This window comes from Zeus faber, assembly GCF_960531495.2.
Source record: "Zeus faber genome assembly, chromosome: 3".
Lineage (NCBI taxonomy): Eukaryota > Metazoa > Chordata > Actinopteri > Zeiformes > Zeidae > Zeus > Zeus faber.
Window position 1 is genome coordinate 8,803,328 of NC_137190.1, and position 20,265 is coordinate 8,823,592.

At 46.9% G+C, this 20,265-nt stretch overlaps 1 protein-coding gene across 1 annotated transcript; it reads left to right on the plus strand.

Annotated features, from left to right (window-relative positions):
- Positions 1 to 2,104: 2,104 nt before the first annotated feature.
- Positions 2,105 to 11,769, plus strand: gpib (glucose-6-phosphate isomerase b). The gene is made up of 18 exons (XM_079998160.1): positions 2,105 to 2,338; positions 2,886 to 2,976; positions 3,743 to 3,811; positions 4,344 to 4,463; positions 4,577 to 4,660; positions 5,800 to 5,946; positions 6,039 to 6,110; positions 6,200 to 6,244; positions 6,364 to 6,417; positions 6,992 to 7,052; positions 7,189 to 7,232; positions 7,337 to 7,489; positions 7,664 to 7,793; positions 7,901 to 7,977; positions 8,818 to 8,946; positions 9,820 to 9,895; positions 10,059 to 10,125; positions 10,691 to 11,769. Exons 1-18 carry the CDS (start codon positions 2,220 to 2,222, stop codon positions 10,812 to 10,814), a joined length of 1,662 nt encoding a protein of 553 aa, XP_079854286.1. The 5' UTR covers positions 2,105 to 2,219; the 3' UTR covers positions 10,815 to 11,769.
- Positions 11,770 to 20,265: the final 8,496 nt, after the last annotated feature.

The window sequence follows — 20,265 nt, forward strand, 5'->3', positions numbered from 1 at the left end:
CACACTTTGCTGAACACACAATTCAGTCAGAATTAAATGTCGTTATTTTTTTTTAATATTTTCTCTCTTGTTTTTTATTTTTATTTGTATTTTTTTTTTTCTTTGAGAGAATCCCGTGTCGAGCCGCTCTCTGTCTTGTTTGGTGGTTTTTTCTTGAACGACTCACTCACCAGGAGCCGGATCGTTTAAAAAAAAAAAAAAAAAAAGAGAAACGTCGAAACCTCTCACCGTCCCAGGCGTGGCCGGCAGGGGGCGCTGGCCGGCGCGCCGTAAATGCGTTATGATCGTTCTCATTTGATCTCTATCGATATAATGTTCTCGCTTCGACGGCGACATTTGCACAGTTCGGTCTGCACTGTGCTCTGCGCCTATTTTTAATTATTCTATTTCATTACTGATGCATGCATTTCAAGGTTCGTCTTACGCATCTCCCGCCCTCTGTCCCTCTTTGTATTTATACATATTTAATCTACATTTTTCTGTTCTATATTCAGCTTTCGTCACCTTTCGTTTCCATTTTCTTCTGCGATGTGAACGTGTCTATCATGACAAAAGCCTTTTGAATTTAATTGAGTTGGCACCTGTTTGAAAACAATCGCACGCTCATAATGATCAAGTTGTATTACTTACAGAACCCGCTCCTGTGGTTATAATAATAATAATAATAGTAATAATAATAATAATAATAATAATAGTAATAATAATTATAATAATAATAATCAGCGTGGACCGTTCTCATGCGTTCAGTATAAACGTGTGGATCTTATCGCCCCCTAGCGGCCGCGCTTCGGTATGAACTATTATGTTATTATTGTCAGTAGGGGATTAATATGTGTAAATATAAATCCTGACTTAAAAAATAATAAAAAAAATAATAATAATGAAAAATAAAGTACCGAAACCTTTTAGACACGTGGACGAGTAATATTTTCTGATATTTGCCTCTCATTGAAGTTGAGGAAAGGGAAAATGTCTTCAAAATGGAATATACTTAAGTTAATTAACTGATTTTCCTCAGAGGGTTTGGTAAAGCGTTCAAAAATTTTAATAATAAATCCCTTTTATAATTCCTGTTCATAGTATTTAACAACCTCGTGAGGGCGCTAAAAGCTCATTTTCCAGCTCTGACGTTTTGTCGTTCCTATATTTGAAAATCCCATTGGAAAAGCATGGGAAGGTCTATACAGTTCTAAGTACATTTTTGTCTATTGCACATCTTACACATGTCATGACAAATTAAAAACATGTATTTACAACTGTTGATCCCAAAATATGAGTGTTCCATATCCTACGTCTACCCCTAAATTACAGCAGAATTGTATTGAAGTGGAATATCTAGGGCAAGATTTAAAAAAAGAATCTCAGCAAATACAAGCAAGGCATTTGAACTATTAACTAAATGAAATAACTAAAGTAAATACTAAATAACTAAAGGGTAAACACATATATGTACGGTACTGTAATGCTGACGGCGGTGGAAAGCAACACATGAGGTTACAAGTACATTGTTACTGCACTTAAGTACATTTTCCAGCTATTTGTAGTGAAGTATATTCATTTTTAGAGACTTTCTGCTTTCACTCCACTAAATTTCAAAGCACATGTCGATAGTTTTCACTCTACTACATTTCTCACACCATCCGTCACACTCCTTTAGGTTTTGTTTTTCATTAAAAAAATAAAATAAAATCCTATACCCTTTGTAAACTCTAATCAGGATCTGCATGAGTATTAAACTGCAGATGAAAAGCTAAAGCAGCGCCTACGGCTGGATTATTATAGGCTCTGCTACATCAAGGCACTCGATAGGCCAAGTACTTTTACTTTTAATACCTTAAGTACTTTTAAGAGCGAGTACTTTGACTAGAAATGTAGAAATGTCCGTGTGGTGCTTCCACTTCTCCTCAAGTCATTTAGTGTCAGGGTGTTTGTACTTTCGCTTCAGTAGCAGCTCTGCATACTTCTCCCAGCGCTGCACTCTGACCTATAACACCCAGCGGGCCCCGCCGAGGGCGTGTCACAGTGAGTGGGTGTTACAGGGAGTGGGTGTCACAGTGGGCCGGTGGTATGCAGGCCGCGTCACCCTGTCACCGGTGGGAGGGGCAGGCCTGGTGCCGGGCTGGTCGCCCTTCAAAAGCCTCTCCCCTCCGCCCGGCCCGGCGCCACTCAGCCCGTCCCCCCCAGAGCAGAACGGACCCCGACACCACCCTCCTGACGCCATGGGGCTCACACAGGATCCCACCTTCCACAAGCTGCAGGAATGGTACGACGCCCACGCCCTGAGCCTCAACGTGAGGCACATGTTCGAGGCCGACAAGGACAGGTTCAACAAATTCAGGTGGGTGTCCGGCCAAAAGCCAACGGTGCGTTTTTGTTGTGTTTTTGTTTTTTTATTTTTTTTGTTATTATTATTTCCTGCAAATGGGTTTGCAATTAAAGGGTTAGGGTTAGGTCTTTACACTGTCATTTTACTTTTACTCTTATTGTTCGTGCCTCAAGAAAAGATAACATAACGTAACACAACATAACATAACATGACATAACATAACATAATATAACATAACATAAGAAAGCATTAGATAACACTTTATTCATCTCTGGGGGTACATTCAGTGTCCAATAATATTAATGAATAAGTTATTAATGAGGAAAGTCTGACCATTATGATGTTCACTGCTCAGCTGAACAATATGTCACAGCCTGCATTTGTTTTTGTGCTTCCAACTACATGTGTCAAAAGTGGCCGAGTAGAAATGAGTATTTCATTTGAATTTGTTTTGCGTTTGAACACACACATGCACACACACACACACACACACACACACACACACACACACACACAGAGTCGTGATCCGTCGCTGATGACTTTCTGTGTGTTGCGGCAGCACAACCCTGAAGACCGAGGATGGAGACATTCTGTTGGATTACTCCAAGAATCTCATCACTGAAGATGTCATGAATTTGCTGGTTCAGCTGGTAATTTGTACTTTTACATAATAATAATAATGATAATAATAATAATAATAATAATAATAATAATAATAATAATAATAATACAATACTACTACAACTACTACTAATAATAATAATAATAATATGAATAATAATAATAATAACAACAAACTACGAAACTAACCCTTTATAACTCTACTAGTGCTAGTTGGTTCTAGAGAATGTTCAGCTGTGATTGTGACATACAGTTGGTTTGGTTCTGTGACAAAAGGTATTTATGCTAAGTCACTTTGGACAAATAAACGTCTGTTAAATGACATAATGTGATGTAATGTAGCGTAATGTAATGTAATGTATTGTAATGTTATGTAATGTATTGTATTGTTGCGTAATGTAATGTAATGTAATTCATGTTTTCATTGGAACCAACCACAACATTGTCAAATTCTATCTTTTGTCCATTTCCATAAAATTCACTTTCACTGACAGCTGTTAATGAACTGGCTCTCTGAAATGGAAAAATACTGAAACTAGTGTTAAATCTTTACGTAAGCTCGTGTCTATCTATCCCCAAACATGACCGATATCCCTTCGTCCGAAAGGCCGCGCGATCCGCTGAATGGCAAACAAAATGAATGGGGAAGAACTCTCCATTCACTGTGATGGCTGAGTCACAGCCGACCTCATGATCTGCGCTCCAGTCCTCCGGCTGAAATTCTACCGGGATACACGGGCCACGAAACGGAGCGTTTTCACACCCACTAACGGGCGGATCCTTGTCCCTTTCCAGGCCAAGTCCAGGGGAGTGGAAGCCGCCAGAGAGAGGATGTTCTCCGGGGAGAAGATCAACTTCACGGAGGTGCAACACCCGGAGGCCGCGATGCGTTTCTCATCAGTGGTGCTGTTTTGGGTTGTTTGACGTAGGAGATGTAGAATGCAGGGCCCTGCGATCTGTGCGGGCTAGAGCCGAGTTGAATGTCGGGTATACCTCTAACCACACCCTCCCTCGTAGCCCCAGATGTTGCCGACGCTGCCAGCTGTCTACAGTGCAGTAGCGCTGATTAGGTCCGATGTTGGTGACAGCTTTGCAAAATCTGCATCGTGACCATCCGATTAAAATAAATTAGAAACGCCAAACAAGCGGACGATTTAAATCTAGTTCTAGAAACTGGACCGCAGCTACAGCCTCATCAGCTAAACTGAGTCTTTCCGCTGTTTATCGGGTGGAAAACGTACGTTCGGTGCAAACGGAGAACAGATTCTCCAGCGTGCGGACGTTCCAGGACGATTCCTGGAACGTCCGTAAAATAGGGCGGCGGAGGGGGTGGAAAAGCCCCCCTGGTACATCCATCCATCCTCTCCTCCACCCTCCCCCCCCCCCGGGCGTGCAGAGTCGTGCCGTGCTCCACGTGGCTCTGAGGAACCGCTCCAACGCGCCCATCACGGTGGGGGGGAAGGACGTGATGCCGGACGTCAACAAGGTCCTGGAGAAGATGAAGGGCTTCTGCCACGTGAGTCCTCTGACGATGGAGATGACTTTTTTTAAGTGGGTTGGCGGGCGGGGCCTTCATCGCCAGCGGCCACGTGCCTGATTGAAATGCTTGTTTTTTTTCCCGGAACGCAGAGGGTTCGGAGCGGGGAGTGGAAGGGCTTCACCGGAAAGGCCATCACGGATGTGGTGAACATCGGCATCGGCGGCTCCGACCTTGTGAGTACAGGAAGGGTTTGTTGTTTTGGTTTGTTCTTTATCTGAGATGTTTATGAGGAAGCCAATCATCAGTCAATGGACTCAACAGCCCCTTTATATAACTGATTTATCACTATACTATACTATACTATACTATACTATACTAAATTACTACTATACTAGTGATATACTACTATACTGTACTATACTACTTTATATACTAAATCGTGCTACACTACCATACTAGATACTCAATTGTACGATACTGTACTATACTATACTTTACTGTACTATAATGTGATACTGTACTACACTATACTGTACTGTACTATACAGTACTACACTGTACTGTACTGTACGATACCACCTTATACTGCACTGTACAATACCAAAACCAAACAACACTATACTTTACTGTATTATACTGTACTACACTATACTGTACTGTACTACATTACACTGTACTGCACTGTACTACACTGTACTATAATGTGATACTGTACTACACTATACTGTACTATACAGTACTGTACTGTACTGTACGATACCACCTTATACTGTACTGTACAATACCAAACAACACTATACGTTACTGTATTATACTGTACTACACTATACTGTACTACATTACACTGTACTGTACTGTACTACACTGTACTGTACTATACTACACTAAACTGTACTGTTCTATACTACACTATACTGTACTGTACAATACTGTACTATACTGCACTACACTATATTATACTGTACTACACTACACTGCACTGTACTGCACTGTACAATACTGTATTATATTGTACTGTACTGTTTTATACTGTACTGTACGATACTGTACTTTATTCTAATGTGTTACACTGCACTGTATAATACTGTCCTACACTTTATTGTACAGTGCTACACTACACTACAATGTACTTTACTGTACTATACTGTACTACACTATACTATACTACACTATACTACACCAGCCTCAGTATCTTTATTGTCTTTTCAGTAAGTTGTCATTATTCTACCCTATGTAGATGTCCTCAGTCTGAGTTTAAATTTGTAATTTAACTTCCACAACTTTATTCTGAACCCGTTACTCTGTAGGCAACAGGTGTTTTACATAGATACCGTATGCAGAGTCTAAATGCTTGACCGTGTCTGACTTTTAGGGCCCGCTGATGGTGACCGAAGCCCTGAAGCCCTACGCCAAGGACGGGCCTCGCGTGTGGTTTGTGTCCAACATCGACGGGACTCACGTCGCCAAAACCCTGGCACAACTCAACGCCGAGACCACCCTCTTCATCATCGCATCCAAGGTCCCCGGTTTGCCCGAGCAGTTCACACACCGTTGAACCCTCTCTCACACCTCTCTTCAAACGTTCGACTTACCGGCTCTCGCATTTTACAGACATTCACAACCCAAGAGACTATCACCAACGCCGAGTCCGCCAAAGAATGGTTCCTGGAGCGCGCGAAGGACGTGAGTACAGGGCCACGCGGGAAAAGCAGCGGTGCACTGCATGCGCGTCCCGCGGCGATAAACATCTCATCCCCTCCGTGTCTCCACAGAGCGCCGCGGTGGCCAAGCACTTTGTGGCCCTCTCCACCAACGGCGTAAGTGACGGCGCTTTGGATTCCCAAGTGAACGTTTCAAAGTGGAAAATTTGGTCAGATTTAAACGATGTTGTAATTCCTCTTTATGTCTCTCTCGCTCTCTCTCTCTATCTCCCCAGCCCAAAGTGAAGGACTTTGGCATTGACACAGAGAACATGTTTGAGTTCTGGGATGTGAGTGCCTATTGTAAAAACCATGTCTATTATCCACGCAGACGTTGTTTCGTTTCTGGTTCCGTGTGGAGTCTTTAGGCAGCCGCTATATATAGCTTGGACATTTGACGTGTGAAGTGGGCAGCGCGGACGCTCCAGCCGGCAGCTGCTGGGTAACCAGAAGCCTGGCCTAACGTCAGCGCAGGAGCCTAACGTCCGTGTTATTATTGGTAGCGACCTTCTCTCCGGCAGAGGTGACTGTAAAGGCCGAGTGCATCAAAGGTCACGCAGCCGCATTTAGTTAGATTGTTGGTATTCGAAGGGCAAAGCTGTGGTGCGCCCTTGAAGTGTCAGACAAAATGGCTGTTAGCAGGTTCGCTGACACATGTACACTGTAAGTGTTTGCGTTAATATGTTGAGCCATACGGATTTAAAGGCAAAGAATGAAGAAAAAAATGACTTTTGACATTTTTAGATGACTATAGAAATTGCTTTTAATAGGTATGCACTTGTTTTGCCTTTATTTATTTACTTATTTTACTGTTATGTATCTAAATCAAATTATAAAAAAAAAAATAATAATTTCCTTTCCTAGTGGGTTGGTGGACGTTTCTCTCTGTGGTCTGCAATTGGAATGGCCATCGCTCTGCACATTGGTACAAACTAAAGAGACACACTCAATCTCTGGATTTTAGTACATTTTCTTCCGTGGTTTTAATCAATCCAAAGTCCTATTTGTCTGTCTATCCATCAATCAGAAAATTTCACAGTCGGCTCTTTTTTTTCTAATAGGGTTTGAAAACTTCGAGAAACTTCTCTCTGGTGCTCACTGGATGGTACGTATCCAAAAAGTGGACCGCGTGGACTTGGGACGCTCTCTGCGAGCCGTCTTGAAAATAGGCTGCTTATTTGACGCGTATCCCCCGCTTTTCCCCGTCAGGACAACCACTTCCGCAGCGCTCCGCTCGAGAAGAACGCCCCGGTGTTGCTGGCTCTGCTGGGAATTTGGTACATCAACTTCTTCCACGCAGAGTCCCACGCCATGCTGCCGTACGACCAGTACATGCACCGCTTCACGGCGTACTTCCAGCAGGTTGGTCAGCACGACGCCCCAGTAAATAAAGATCCACCCCCTACAAAGTACTCCCACCTTTCAGGACCCATGAACAGCACGCTTCACTTTTGCTTTTTGAGGTGAACTCCGTACTTCTGCTTTACAGTAAACCTGGACTGCTTTTTGTTAAATGAAAGTGTCCTCTCCGCGCAGGGAGACATGGAATCGAACGGAAAGTACATCACCAACAAGGGAGCGCGGGTGAACTACCACACCGGGCCCATCGTTTGGGGAGAGCCGGGGACGAATGGACAGCACGCATTCTACCAGCTCATCCACCAAGGTAGAGAGAGACGGAGCTGATGCTGGGTTGAGGAAGAGAGCAGCTTCTGGAGGGGTTTATGTACAGTCAAGGGTTTTAATTGCCGCCAAATTTTGCCTTTTTTGCAGGAACTCGAATGGTCCCCGCCGACTTCCTCATCCCAGCCCAGTCACAGCACCCCATCAGAGACAGTCTGCACCACAAGGTATTTCCAAGGATCCAACTGCTTTCATCACAGCATGACCATTAAAAATATGTCCAGTTACCTGTGAGTATTTTTGGATCACAAAGAAGACTACGCCAACCGAAATACGTGCACGCTTCTCATTTTAACTCGTGAAACCTCAGAGGAGGGCATGGCATATAACATTAATGTTCTCATGAATCAACAACATCGTCTTATGACCTCTGGGAGCAGGATTTAGTTTACCAGTCGATGGCTTCATCAGCATGCTTCTGCTAGATCTGATAAAAGGTGTTTTTTAAGATTTACCGATATATAAATCAACTGCTTTTAAGTACCCTTTCTAGCCGCTGCAGCTACTCATTATGTTTTATAATTAAATGCCCCTCACACATTGAGTGCAAAGTCAGCCTCGGAAGGCGCCAGCCGACGGGTTGGCAGCAGTTCGGGGGTTCGGTGTCTTGCTCAAGGACACCTCGACGCGCTTTGCCAGGAGGAGCTGGAGCATCAACAGCGACACTCCAGCCCTGATTTACCTCCTGAGCTACTGCCACCCTGTTCGTTATCTGTTAACTCTAATAAGGTGGACTCATTTGCCTCAGAACAAAAGTACCTTCAACACAGAACAATAGAGACCTCTCCCCGTTCCTCATATTGTAGTTTGTATTATTACAACCAAAGCAATCATTCCAATCGAATTTGTCTGCAGGGTGATTATTTTATTGTAATTGGCGATGAGGGAATACAGTTGCTTGCATAATAAGGCGCTCACACATTTCCCCTTTATAAACATTGATAAAGTACTATCTTGAATGAAGGTGTAAGAAAGTGGACCATGCATTGTGATGTGTGTTGGTGCAGATCCTGGTGGCCAACTTCCTGGCCCAGACGGAGGCTCTCATGACGGGAAAGACCACGGAGGAGGCCAAGAGGGAGCTGGAGGCCGGCGGTCTGAGCGGAGAAGCTCTGGAGAAAATCCTGCCTCACAAAGTGAGTTTGAAGGAGCCAAACCGGACTTTTAAGGGGGGTCGTATCTGTACTGTGAACAACACCGCTCTTCTCCGGTTTCTGTCAAAACAGGAATAGCGATGCTGACCCCCCTGCACACAGACTGGTTTTATTAATTGATTTAAACATCATCTTAATTTATCGTGAATAACCTGGATGTATGCATTTCAAATACATACATCCAGCGAATCTTGCAATCAATGCAGCATTTTTATATCTAATATACACATATAAATAAAATGCAGCATATACAGTATATTCACTTACATATCAAAAAGGCTTTTCATCAAAAGGTGAAGTGAATAACATTGCTCATCTTGTTGCAATGGCACCTGTCAAGGGGTGGGATATATTAGGCAGCAAGTGAACAGTCAGTTCTTGAAGTTGATGTGTTGGAAGCAGGAAAAATGGTCAAGCGTAAGGATCTGAGAGACTTTGACAAGGAGCACATTGTGATGCTAGATGACTGGATGAGAGCATCTCTAAGACGACAGGTCTTGTGGGTGTTCCTGTTATCTAGCAGTGAATACCTACCAAAAGTGGTCCAAGGAAGGACAACCGGTGAACCGGCGACAGGGTCATGGGCGCCCAAGTGCTCATTGATGCGCGTGGGGAGCCAAGTCCAGCCCGTCTTGGTTTGATCCCACAGTAGAGCTACTGTAGCACAAATTTTCCGTGCCATTGTCTGCAACACCTGTGGCTTTAGCTGTTTGAGCAGAAAGGTCTCCCCTGTCGCCACTAAGCATCGTGGGGAGCCGCTGCCTCCTACTGATCATTTTATGTACGTGTGTGTCGCACCCGAATATGGTGCAACACCTGAGAGAGATTCCCTCTGAGCCTCCCTGTCTCCTTCAGGTGTTCCAGGGAAACAGACCGACCAGCTCCATCGTCTTCAAGAAGCTGACTCCCTACACACTGGGAGCTCTTATTGGTGAGACAACACGACGCAAAGGACCCGTGGATAGCCATGATGTGTGTTGATGAGTGTTTGGGATTTTGTGCCTCTTAAAGGGAATAAAACTCACAAAATACCATGCACAGTACCGACAAAGATAGAAGAGAATTATTGATCTGCTCATTTTTTATTCTTACAGCCATGTACGAACACAAGATCTTTGTCCAGGGCGTCATGTGGGAGATCAACAGTTTTGACCAGTGGGGGTAAGTTTCCCGTGTTTACTTGAATCGAACTATTCATTTAAAGCAGCGCGTGAATGATTCAAAGCGAGTTCGCCTGCGAGGAAAAAATAATTTATTCATCCTAAGTCTCCAATGTTTCTTGCTGTGTTTTGACCCTCCTCACAAAGGCAGCACATCTCTGGCAGTCGTCCAGGATTTGATACACAAAATGAGAAATCAAGAGTGTAGGACTATGTTCAGGCTGCATCCAAATCCCACTTGTTTCTTGTGTGCGTGCGTGCGTGCGTGCGTGCGTGCGTGCGTGCGTGCGTGCGTGCGTGCGTGTGACCAATCCATGGTCAGTCACCAACGGTCACCGCACATCTGGGAGTCAAATATCTGGAGTTGGACATGAAGTGTGTGACGGGTCTCTAGACATTATAATCACCGATGAATGTGGTTTACATCAGATTTTTCAAAAGTTGATGAAAAAAATAAAAATAATTTTTGTGCATATTTATTTGAGCTGCTTGAAGCTGTGGTGTTTGGGTATTGACACACATGCGTGGTCTCTGATCGCCGCCTCCCGCCGCCTCTTCCCCATCAGGGTGGAGCTCGGCAAACAGCTGGCCAAGAAGATCGAGCCCGAGCTCAAGGACAAGGCCGAGGTGAAGTCCCACGACTCGTCCACCAACGGACTCATCAACTTCCTCAAGAAGAACTTTGCCTAAAAATCCCCCCCCCCCCCCCTCCTCCCACCCGCCTTCCACCCCCCTATCCACACCCCCCTCCCCTCCAGCGTGCACAGCCTCCCCTCTGCTCGATGCGGCGTCTCGCTCAGCAGCTGGAAACTCCCACGCAGCCGAGCTGCAGCCGCTCGCTGTTTGTTCGCCGGTGTTCTGCAAACGCCGTCGTTCCGGGCGTCCTCCGCTCGCCCGCGGGCCTGTGTTTCCTCTGCGGAGCGACAGCGCGTGTGCATCCGGAACGCGCCTTTTTTTTGCGCGGATCGGGGGCCGCCCGCTCCCGGGTCCTCCCTCCGCTGCCGCACTCGTGTCGATTTTTTTTGGCGCAAAGCCGCCGTCTGTTTTGTCTTTCTTCTGCCTGATGTTTCTTTTCTACCTTTTTTTTTTTTTTTTTTTTTTTTTTTTTTTTCGGGTGTGGAAAACATTACGCTGTTTGCTGAACAAACACAGATGTATACACAAACACTCTAATCCAACGGTGAAGGCCCTAATTCAAACTCCAAACAACAGTGAGTGTTTTCAGGATCACAGTCGGCCTTTGGCCCAACAGTAGGAGGCTCTGGTTGCATTGGAAACTGCGCTCGCCTTGTGTGAATTTGGGGTAAACCGCGTCATATTTACAACGGGGAAACACCGAACAACGGCATCGGAGCCCAGACGCTCACCAAGGCTTTTAATATGAGTTTTTGGGAGCCACAGGTCACTAGATGGCATTAGAATTCCAGTTTATCCTTGCCAAATCCAGAGCAGCCCCCAAGCGATCCCCAACGTGTTCAGAGCGAGGTGAGGGCAAAGGTCACCGCATCGGCTCCTTTCCCTGCACAACTGTCCCCCTAGTTACTATAGAACCCATTTGAAGGGCAAAACAAACAAAAAAGAACGTCTGGAAAAGCTACTAATTTTCACTGTCAATTTATCATTAAATGTTGAAAGCTTTCCAGAACTGCCTTTCTCTGGAGTTTCCTTCTTCTGTCTTATCTAATTCCTTTGACTAGCATGACCATGACATAATAAAACCGATTTACACTACATTTAAAAATGCCTGCTGCTTGTCACAAAGTGCCGCCGGGTACAATTATCGAGTGTGTATGAGGACAAACTGAAAATTCCAGACAACGCCGGCTTTCAGTGCCGTTGCCAGGCAACAATACTTTACTTCAAACATAACTTGGCCTTTTTTTTCTTTTTTTTTTTTTTTTTCTGGCTCAGAGACAAGAAACAGTACAACATGAATTTGGCTGGAGGATAGAATCTCTGCTAATTGACATTTTTCGCGATGGTTATCGGGGCTTTGCGGGAACGCTCTCCGGTGCTTAAAGCGAGACGCCTTCCGTTTCCAGGCGCGCCGGACAAACAAAAACATCCACCGAGGGGGAAAAAAACAAAACAAAACTTTCTTTGCAACCATTATGAATCTGTTATGGATTTTTTGTGTTCGGCAGAGGTAGAGTTTGAGGGCCCGTGCGGAGGGGAAAACATGCCAGTTTGTCCGCCGCGGAGCGGAGCCGAGAAGCATGAAAGCGTGGAAAAAAAAAAAAAAAAAAAAAAGATCGGGGACGCGTTCCTCGGATGTTTGCGGAACAATGGGGCCGCGAACGCCTCGCATTCCACTTCATGTTTTTAATGGTCGGGCCTGTCAGTCAGTTTGTCTGCGGGCTGTTTGAGAGCGCTGCCCCCGAGCTCGATCGGGGCTCCAACCTGCCTCCGTGCAGCCGTTGCCACGGCAACAGCAATCGCCCCGTCGACAACCGTTCACGGCGCGAGCAACCACGCGGGCGGGTGTTCTCCGCCACCTGTGTGGATTTAACCGCACCGTGCCGGCACCCCGCCCTCGAAGCGACCCCGTTTTCCGAGGCTCGCCCTTCCGCCGTCCTCTCCTTTTTCTCATCTCCCTTCCATTTTCACTCTCCCCGTATCCGCGATCGCGGAGCGCGGGGCGGCCCCTCCGGGAGCGCCGCCGCCGCTCGCCTCGTTGCATGTAAACTGTAAACAAGCCCAGGAACGCCGCCGCCTCTGAGGGGACGACGGCCCCGGAGGTCAGCGGGCCGTGCTCGGAATGCCTGTTAATCTGTTCACAATCATCTATGCTCTCTTCTCTGGAGAAAAAAGGAGGGAGACTGTGTTCCAGTCTTAACATTAGACCCCAAACAGCCCTCGGATCAAACACATGACTCCGCCCAACCCCTGCCCTCCCATAATAAAACTCCTTGAAGATGGATCCTCTTGGTTTCCCAGTCGGCAGACTGAGGCCGCCATTGACGGCGGTGACACGGCAACCCTGTGGGCATTGAGTCAGACCCTGCTCTGCTTTTCCCACGACTGCTGGAGTTATATAAAGATTATCTTAAGTGCGTGGGCAGGCCGCGTCGCAGAGCCGGGCCAGAGAGGCAGCAGCTGTCCCGTAGGGGCAGTACGGAGCCCTGGGTGGTCCCTGTCGTCTCTGTCTCTCTACGTTTCATTTGAAGGATTTTAAGTTTTTGTTAAATTTGTATTTTAAGCACGTTTATTTCTCTAATGTGTGGCACAGGTGTTCTTGCCATTTTTATCAAAATCACAGAAATGTTTCAGTGGTGTGGATGGGGCTAGTGGTGTGGGCTAGTGCCACCATAGTGCCTTACAGTGGCCCCTCAAAATAAGAAGTTGGACGGGCAATTAAACATTGGTAACTTTTTGCGAAAAGAAAGGAATTTCAATGATAAATGTTTGATTGTTTATATATATATATATATATATATATATATATATAAATTAAAGCTGTAAGCATCATAAACACATAATAAAATTGCATCTACACTTGTGCCCATAAACCAACCCACGCCCATACATAGACACATACAATACCAAAACATAAGAAAACAGAAACAAACTTGCAGGACTTGAGATCCAGAAGCAAATTAATAATCAGGTAAAAATACTAAAGATGGGAGTCTCTCTTAAGGGACCGGTCGGCTATTTCTCGAGCCTCACCCCTTGGCTGAAAAAAAACAAAAAAAAGAAAATGTGTGATTTTATTTAAGCCTGTGTTCAGGCCCCGGTTGAAACAAATAGCATCATCCTTTATCGGGCTCGGCTGCAGAAATCTGCATCCCATAGCGGTGCACGCCACAAATGATGATATCCAATTTTATTTTTTAGTTTTCCAAAGCACCTCAACAATGTGAAACCACAGATTCAGACGGTCGGAGGTAAGTACGCAGCGGGCGTTTGCTCCGTTTCTGGGCGCTCCGGAGGGAAACTGCACCATTGTGCGCGGTAAAAGAGCTCACCTCTCAGGTCTCAGGGGCTTCCACTGCACTCTACGCACACGCACACACACACACACACACACACACACACACACAAGCAGACACGCACGCATGCGCACACACACACATGCACTTCACTAAGTTACAGGGCGGAACCTTCGCACACATAAAGAGCGCATTGTGCCCCAAGTCGTGGAGCTGTCAGCGAACACCGGACAAACTATACACCACTGTTCAGCCATTGGGGGGGGGGGGGGGGGGTGGTTCTCTCCAGGGGCATGAAAGCATTTTTCCCTCCTCCGCCGGTGGCACATAGTTCCAGGCTGCATCTCCACCGCCGTGACCTGTCAGGCTCTCCCGCAGCACCATTCACAAATACAGCCCTGGGCCCGGAGCTGGAGCTTATTTCCGGAGATTCTTTTGGGAGACAATGGCCGCCGGACCCCATCTGATCGGATTTTGTCCCTGGAACCGCAGCCGAGGACATTTCCGTTGTTAGATATGATTTTGTGTCCGTCCTCTGGTTCGGAAGATAACGGTGACATTAGCACTCAAACAGTCACTACTGTGCATTCTGCCGCGGTGCTAACATCCTGTAAACGAAGTAACAGTGAAGTTGTTTTTCTGGGGGCCCCGGACCCCAGCATTGACCACCCCTGTTTTTCCTGCTCGCGCTTGCCATTTGGGATGAACTGGCGGGCGCAACCGCGCCGGCTGAGCCCCTCGCCCCAAACAGAGACAGGACCCTCGGGTGCGCCCCCTCTCGTCTCCCGACGCACACGCCAAAGACGTCAAGCGAAAAAGAAAAATCCCATCAAATCGAGAAAGAAGCCGGAGGGATGAGTTCTGAGCCTCGCCGCCCCTCCCGGACCACGCGGCGCGGTGTTATTTATAGCTCAGCGAGCTATTTTTACGACGCGGTTGTTTGTGGCGCGTGACGGGACGGCACCCTGGCTCTCTTCTGAGTCTCGTCCGGCTTTGCCGCTTTTTGGGCTTTGAGGTGTGCGGGCGTTAGAAAAAGCCGCGTCATCCCGTGCTCTTAATTCTCTTGCGTCCGTTGGCGGTGCAGGTGGGATGCACGGCATTCGATCGGTTTTGTCCGAGGCGGACAGGGGCTGACCTTTACAGCCCGGGACCGCGCTCGGGAATTTTGGAGATGTTACGCTTTGGGGGATCCACAATTAAGAGATCATCAGGAGTATCACGATGGTCATCCCGCTTTCTTTTCCATTAAGCCGTGATGTTGTACAACAGAGCACCGCCGGGACCTTCATCGGGACGGGAACCATTTAAAAGCCCCTTAACCCACGGAACGAATCCACTTAACTCAGCGGCAGTCTGAACACGGCGAAGGGGGGTCCGGAAGATACGCTCCCGCGTCGTGAACTGTTATGTCGGGAAGGTTATGTCAGGAAGTTTGATCCCCTCTCGAAAAAGGAAAATAAGTCCACCTCGCGGTTAATGCGGTTAATAATGAACATTGTACTTTTTTTAATGTAATTTACTGTATTATTTCAAAATATATAGAAATGCAGTTATAACTCAAACAGTAACTCAGTAAAAATAACCATCATCTGTGTTATGTCTCCACGGCGACGCCCCATTGTTCCGGAAATGTCGGGTTAGGGACGGTTAGGTTTCGGTGCCATCGAAACTATGGCGTGGCACCGCCTCCCCCTGGGGAGTAGACCTGCTCCTGCCCCTGTCTCCTGGCCGTGGCCCCTGTCTCCTGGCCGTGGCCCCTGTCTCCTGGCCGTGGCCCCTGTCTCCTGGCCGCGGCCCCTGTCTCCTGGCAGCTGTGGTTCCTGTCTCCTGGCCGAGATTCCCGTCTCTTGGTTGCTGCGGTTCCTGTCCCCTGGCCGCGGATCGTCTCGGTGCCGGGGTCCTGTTCGGGGGCCGGGATCTCCGGAGGTAGGCGACGCGCCGCCGGGGTCTGCCTGCACGGAAGTCATTATACCACCTGCGTTCGACCCCGATCCGAGGACGGCGTCAGCCCGGCGCAGACGACTCCCGTCTGGGGGGCGAGGGCGGCGGCGACATGCGATCTCCATTTGAGGATGTGAAAATGAGAAAAGCACGGGTCACGGGTCCCGGTCTCCGCGCGGGGACACGAGCGCGGCCCTGGGAAAGGAAGCTGTGCACGGGCACCGACGTCCGTGTTCTCTGGCCTCCACCGCTTTCATTCGTACTAGACCGTACTCCGGGCTGTCGGATACCCCACTTGGCACCGAACACCGAGCACAATTTCTCGCCAAGTTTTTTTATTTTATTATTTTAATGGCCATAAGTCAATAAACTGTGGCCTAAGCCAGGGGTCCTCGAACCGGGGTCCAACTGCTCTCCAGGGCGGTGGTTCTCACCGTGGGTCTCCCGGGGGTCCTTCGAGAGTTTCCAGGGGGTCCCCAGCCAAATTATGAACAGTTGAACTTCAACATCTCCGCGTTCACAAGACGTTCACGCCGTCAGAGAACGTACGACTCTTCCGATCCTAGTTTCTCCGTGATCTCTCTGTAGCGCAGACAGGTGCGGAGGTTTGGACTTAGTCACATCCAATAATAAACATCTTCTCAGATCGCCGTGCCAGAGACAAAACCTCGTCGAATGGGGTCCGTGGCCTCCCGCGTATCAAACCGAGGGTCCTCGATGTGAAAGGGCCTGAGAGCCGCTGCTCTAGGGCCCCTCAAAGGAATTGGAGGGGGTTATTTTTCATTAGATTATTATATTATTTTTCGATTCCTTTTTTTTTTCCATTTTTGATTTTTTTCCCAGAAAATATATTTCTATTGAGATAGAACTTGACTTTGACTTTTGACTTTTTTGTCAGTGGGGTTTAAGATACACGTTAAAACACCTCAGCAGGAATAATTATTAAAATATATAAATTAGAATTAAAAGTGTTTATTCCAGAGCGGATTTCAACACAATATAATATACACTTATACAATATACACTTACACTTCATTCTAAGTTCCTGCTTTTTAAGTGACAGTTTTTTTACATGTAAGACCTATATATGTCTAGATTTTTGGAAGATATTCCGATAAAAAACAAGATTCAAAACACAGAAAAGCAACAAAAACAGACCAAGACCAGGGATAGTTCGCTACAAAACCACTTTATTGAAAAAGCAGATTATAACATCTACAGTTAAATGATACGTCCCAATTTTTTAATACATTAAATAACTTTAGACTTTTTCATGTTTAGATAAATATATCTAATTTCCTTTTTTTCATGAACCATCTAGGTAATCAAAAAACACGTAACGATACAAAAGACATGTGACAGACGTCAAGATGTGCTTAATGGAACTACCGGTAAAAAGAACGAGTCGTCTCTTCGCGAGTGATTTCTGAACCAAAAAATAATAAAAAATAAAAAATAAAATAAAAACACACTAGCCTCTTTATGTACAAGGAAACTAGTCGGATGCTATGAAATACACATTTATAGTACTTTTTTTTTCTTGCAAAGGGGGGAAATGAAGAAATCCTTTAAAGTGTACGTGAGGTTTTTTTTTTGCAGGTACGTTTCTTGTTTGACTTATATTCAATTTTCGGGTGTGCGTGTGTGCGTGGGGGGGGGGGTTGTGAATGGTTTCAGACCAGACAGAAAGGTGAGGAAGGCAGTGGCCTCAGTCTTCAAGTATAATACACATTCCTCGACTGGGACTCGTCTCGAGTTTGCTTCCATGCGAAACGCGCGACCGGGAACAGAGCGGAGACAGTCGATCGGCTTTCACAAAATTCGTATTACATTCAAAAGGATCTCATTACATCCGACAGTACTTTTCCCGTGGACCCCTCCCGTACGTTAATCTCTCCTCCGGCCCCCCCCTTTTTTCACCCTCCTTTTTCAAAGGACAGACTCAGTAGTATTTAGTGGACCCTGTGTATTTATGAACCCGATTTGGGTCGAGTGAGGATTGCAAATAAATCTTGCCGTTCGCTTAAAACCTCCCCGGAGTATGGACGGGCTTTATCACGGCCGCCGCGACAGGAAAGAAGTTCAAAGTCAAGTCGGTTAATCCCTCGAAATCAGCGGTCCTCAACGCGGGGTCCGGGGACCCGCCGGGGGTCATTCGAGAGGCTCCGGGGGGTCCCCGGCAGAATTACCCACCGTGAAACTTAATTCACATAAGACGTTGGCGAATGTCCAGTAACGACCGTCTGGAGCCGAGTTTCACGGCTCTCTCTAATTTAAGTACCGACAGGTATGGAGGTTTGAACCGGATCATACCTTACAATAAAACCGTCTCTGACTCTGATCTCGGAGACGGAGTCTTATCAAACGCAGCCCGTGGCTTGATCGTGTGTCCAACCGAGGCTCCTTGGGGTGAGAAAGATGGGCCGGCGCTCCGCGTGAGCGGCAACCCAGCTGACCCGCCGCAGACTGCGACGAACCCCATCCATGTTGCTCTCAGGAGGCAAAAACAAAACGCATCGAATTACATATACAAACACACGAATCAACACTCGTTCCGAAGGCTGCGTGTGAGGGGGCGAGAGAGAGAGAGAGAGAGAGAGAGAGAGAGAGAGAGAGAGAGAGAGAGAGAGAGAGAGAGAGAGAGAGAGAGAGAGAGAGAGAAATCAGGGGCGTCGCCGTGGTGCTTGAGGCTCTGAGCTGCCGTGTGGAGACAGTGACGCGCACGTGGTGCCGTGGCCCTGCCAGTGGCCCGAGCACACACACACACAAGCGCGCGCGCACACACACGCATACATAAATATATACAGTACATCATATTTGCTAAATTGTTGACTCGTTTAGACACAGGCACATACGTTCACATGCACACGCACGCGCACACACACACACACACACACAGCAGGAGAATTGTGGGAGACTCCCTAGAGACTCGGGTGGGACCAGCAACTCCAGTTTTCAGGGAAATCCACCGACACAAAAGTGAATGACATCGCAGATCAGAGTGGGACACACACACACACACACACACACACACACACACACACACACACACACACACACACACACACACACACACACACACCCCTTTAAGGGATGAGTACACGCAGAGGCTTTTCATTGTGATGCACTATACTCTGTAAGTGCCGGTACGACAAAATCAGTCAGTGGAAGCTTTAGCAAGAGCCAGTTTCCCCAAATAGATGAAACTCAGCTGGGAACAGTAAATCGTTCTGAAATGTCGATGGTTCCAACCATCTGGACATTTCACATCCAATCAAGGTGACAACTCAACTGCTCGTTTTTACGACAACCGTGTTGTAAGATGTGGCCAGCGCTACCTATCCCAAAGTAAAGGAGAGTAGAAAGAGTGGATCGGGAAATGGAAATGAAACATCAGACCTTTCAGCTCCGGAGGCTGCGACCACTTCAGTGTGTCGCCCCCGACGCTGCAGCAACAACAACAACAACAACAACAACAAACTACTTCTAGGGGTTTTATGTGGAAAACATCTGCAAAATATATATTCATATATAAAAGAAAATCTATGTGCATCTAAGGTTGTTTTTTTTTTATTCTCTCATAATATAATCATTAATTAAGACACTGCTTGTGAATCTCTCGGGGTCGGGCGTGAGGCTGCTCAGTAGAGACCTGCGGCCCGGTGGGGAGGGTGGAAAGGAGCGATCAGTTCAAAGGGAGACTCCAGTTTTTTTTGTTTTGTTTTGTTTTTTGGGTGGGGGGGGGGGGGGGGGGGTCACAGGAGCTAGGCTAGGTGATCCCCATCTGCAGCCATGCATTGAGCTAACTCAGTTAGCATGCAGCCCGTTCTCTATCTCAGTTCTGGACACACAGGGGTGATATTGATATCGACCTTCTCGTCTGAATCTGGTTAAGATGGACGAGAAGGACGATCCCCCCCCCAAAAAAAAACCAAAACTGCAGTCTCCCTTCAACGAGGGTGTCTCACGGTTCCTTGTTGCGGTGCATACCCGTTAACTGCCCCACTCTGAAGGCACAGCAGGGCCCACCCCGGGGTCCAGCCGGCACAGGAATGTTAGCGGATCTCTGCCGACCCCGCCCTCCTTTATCCTCTGAGATGAGGGGAGCGGGAAACAGAAATAAAAGGAACGCCGGAGGAAAGAGGGAGACGTAAGCGAGATTAGGGAAGGGGGGGGGGGGGGTTGTTTTTGCCTTCTTCCCTTTTAAGCTCTCTCTGTGATAAATGTGCAAGGGTCAGGGGCTGTGACGTCACCGCGGGCCTCTGGGT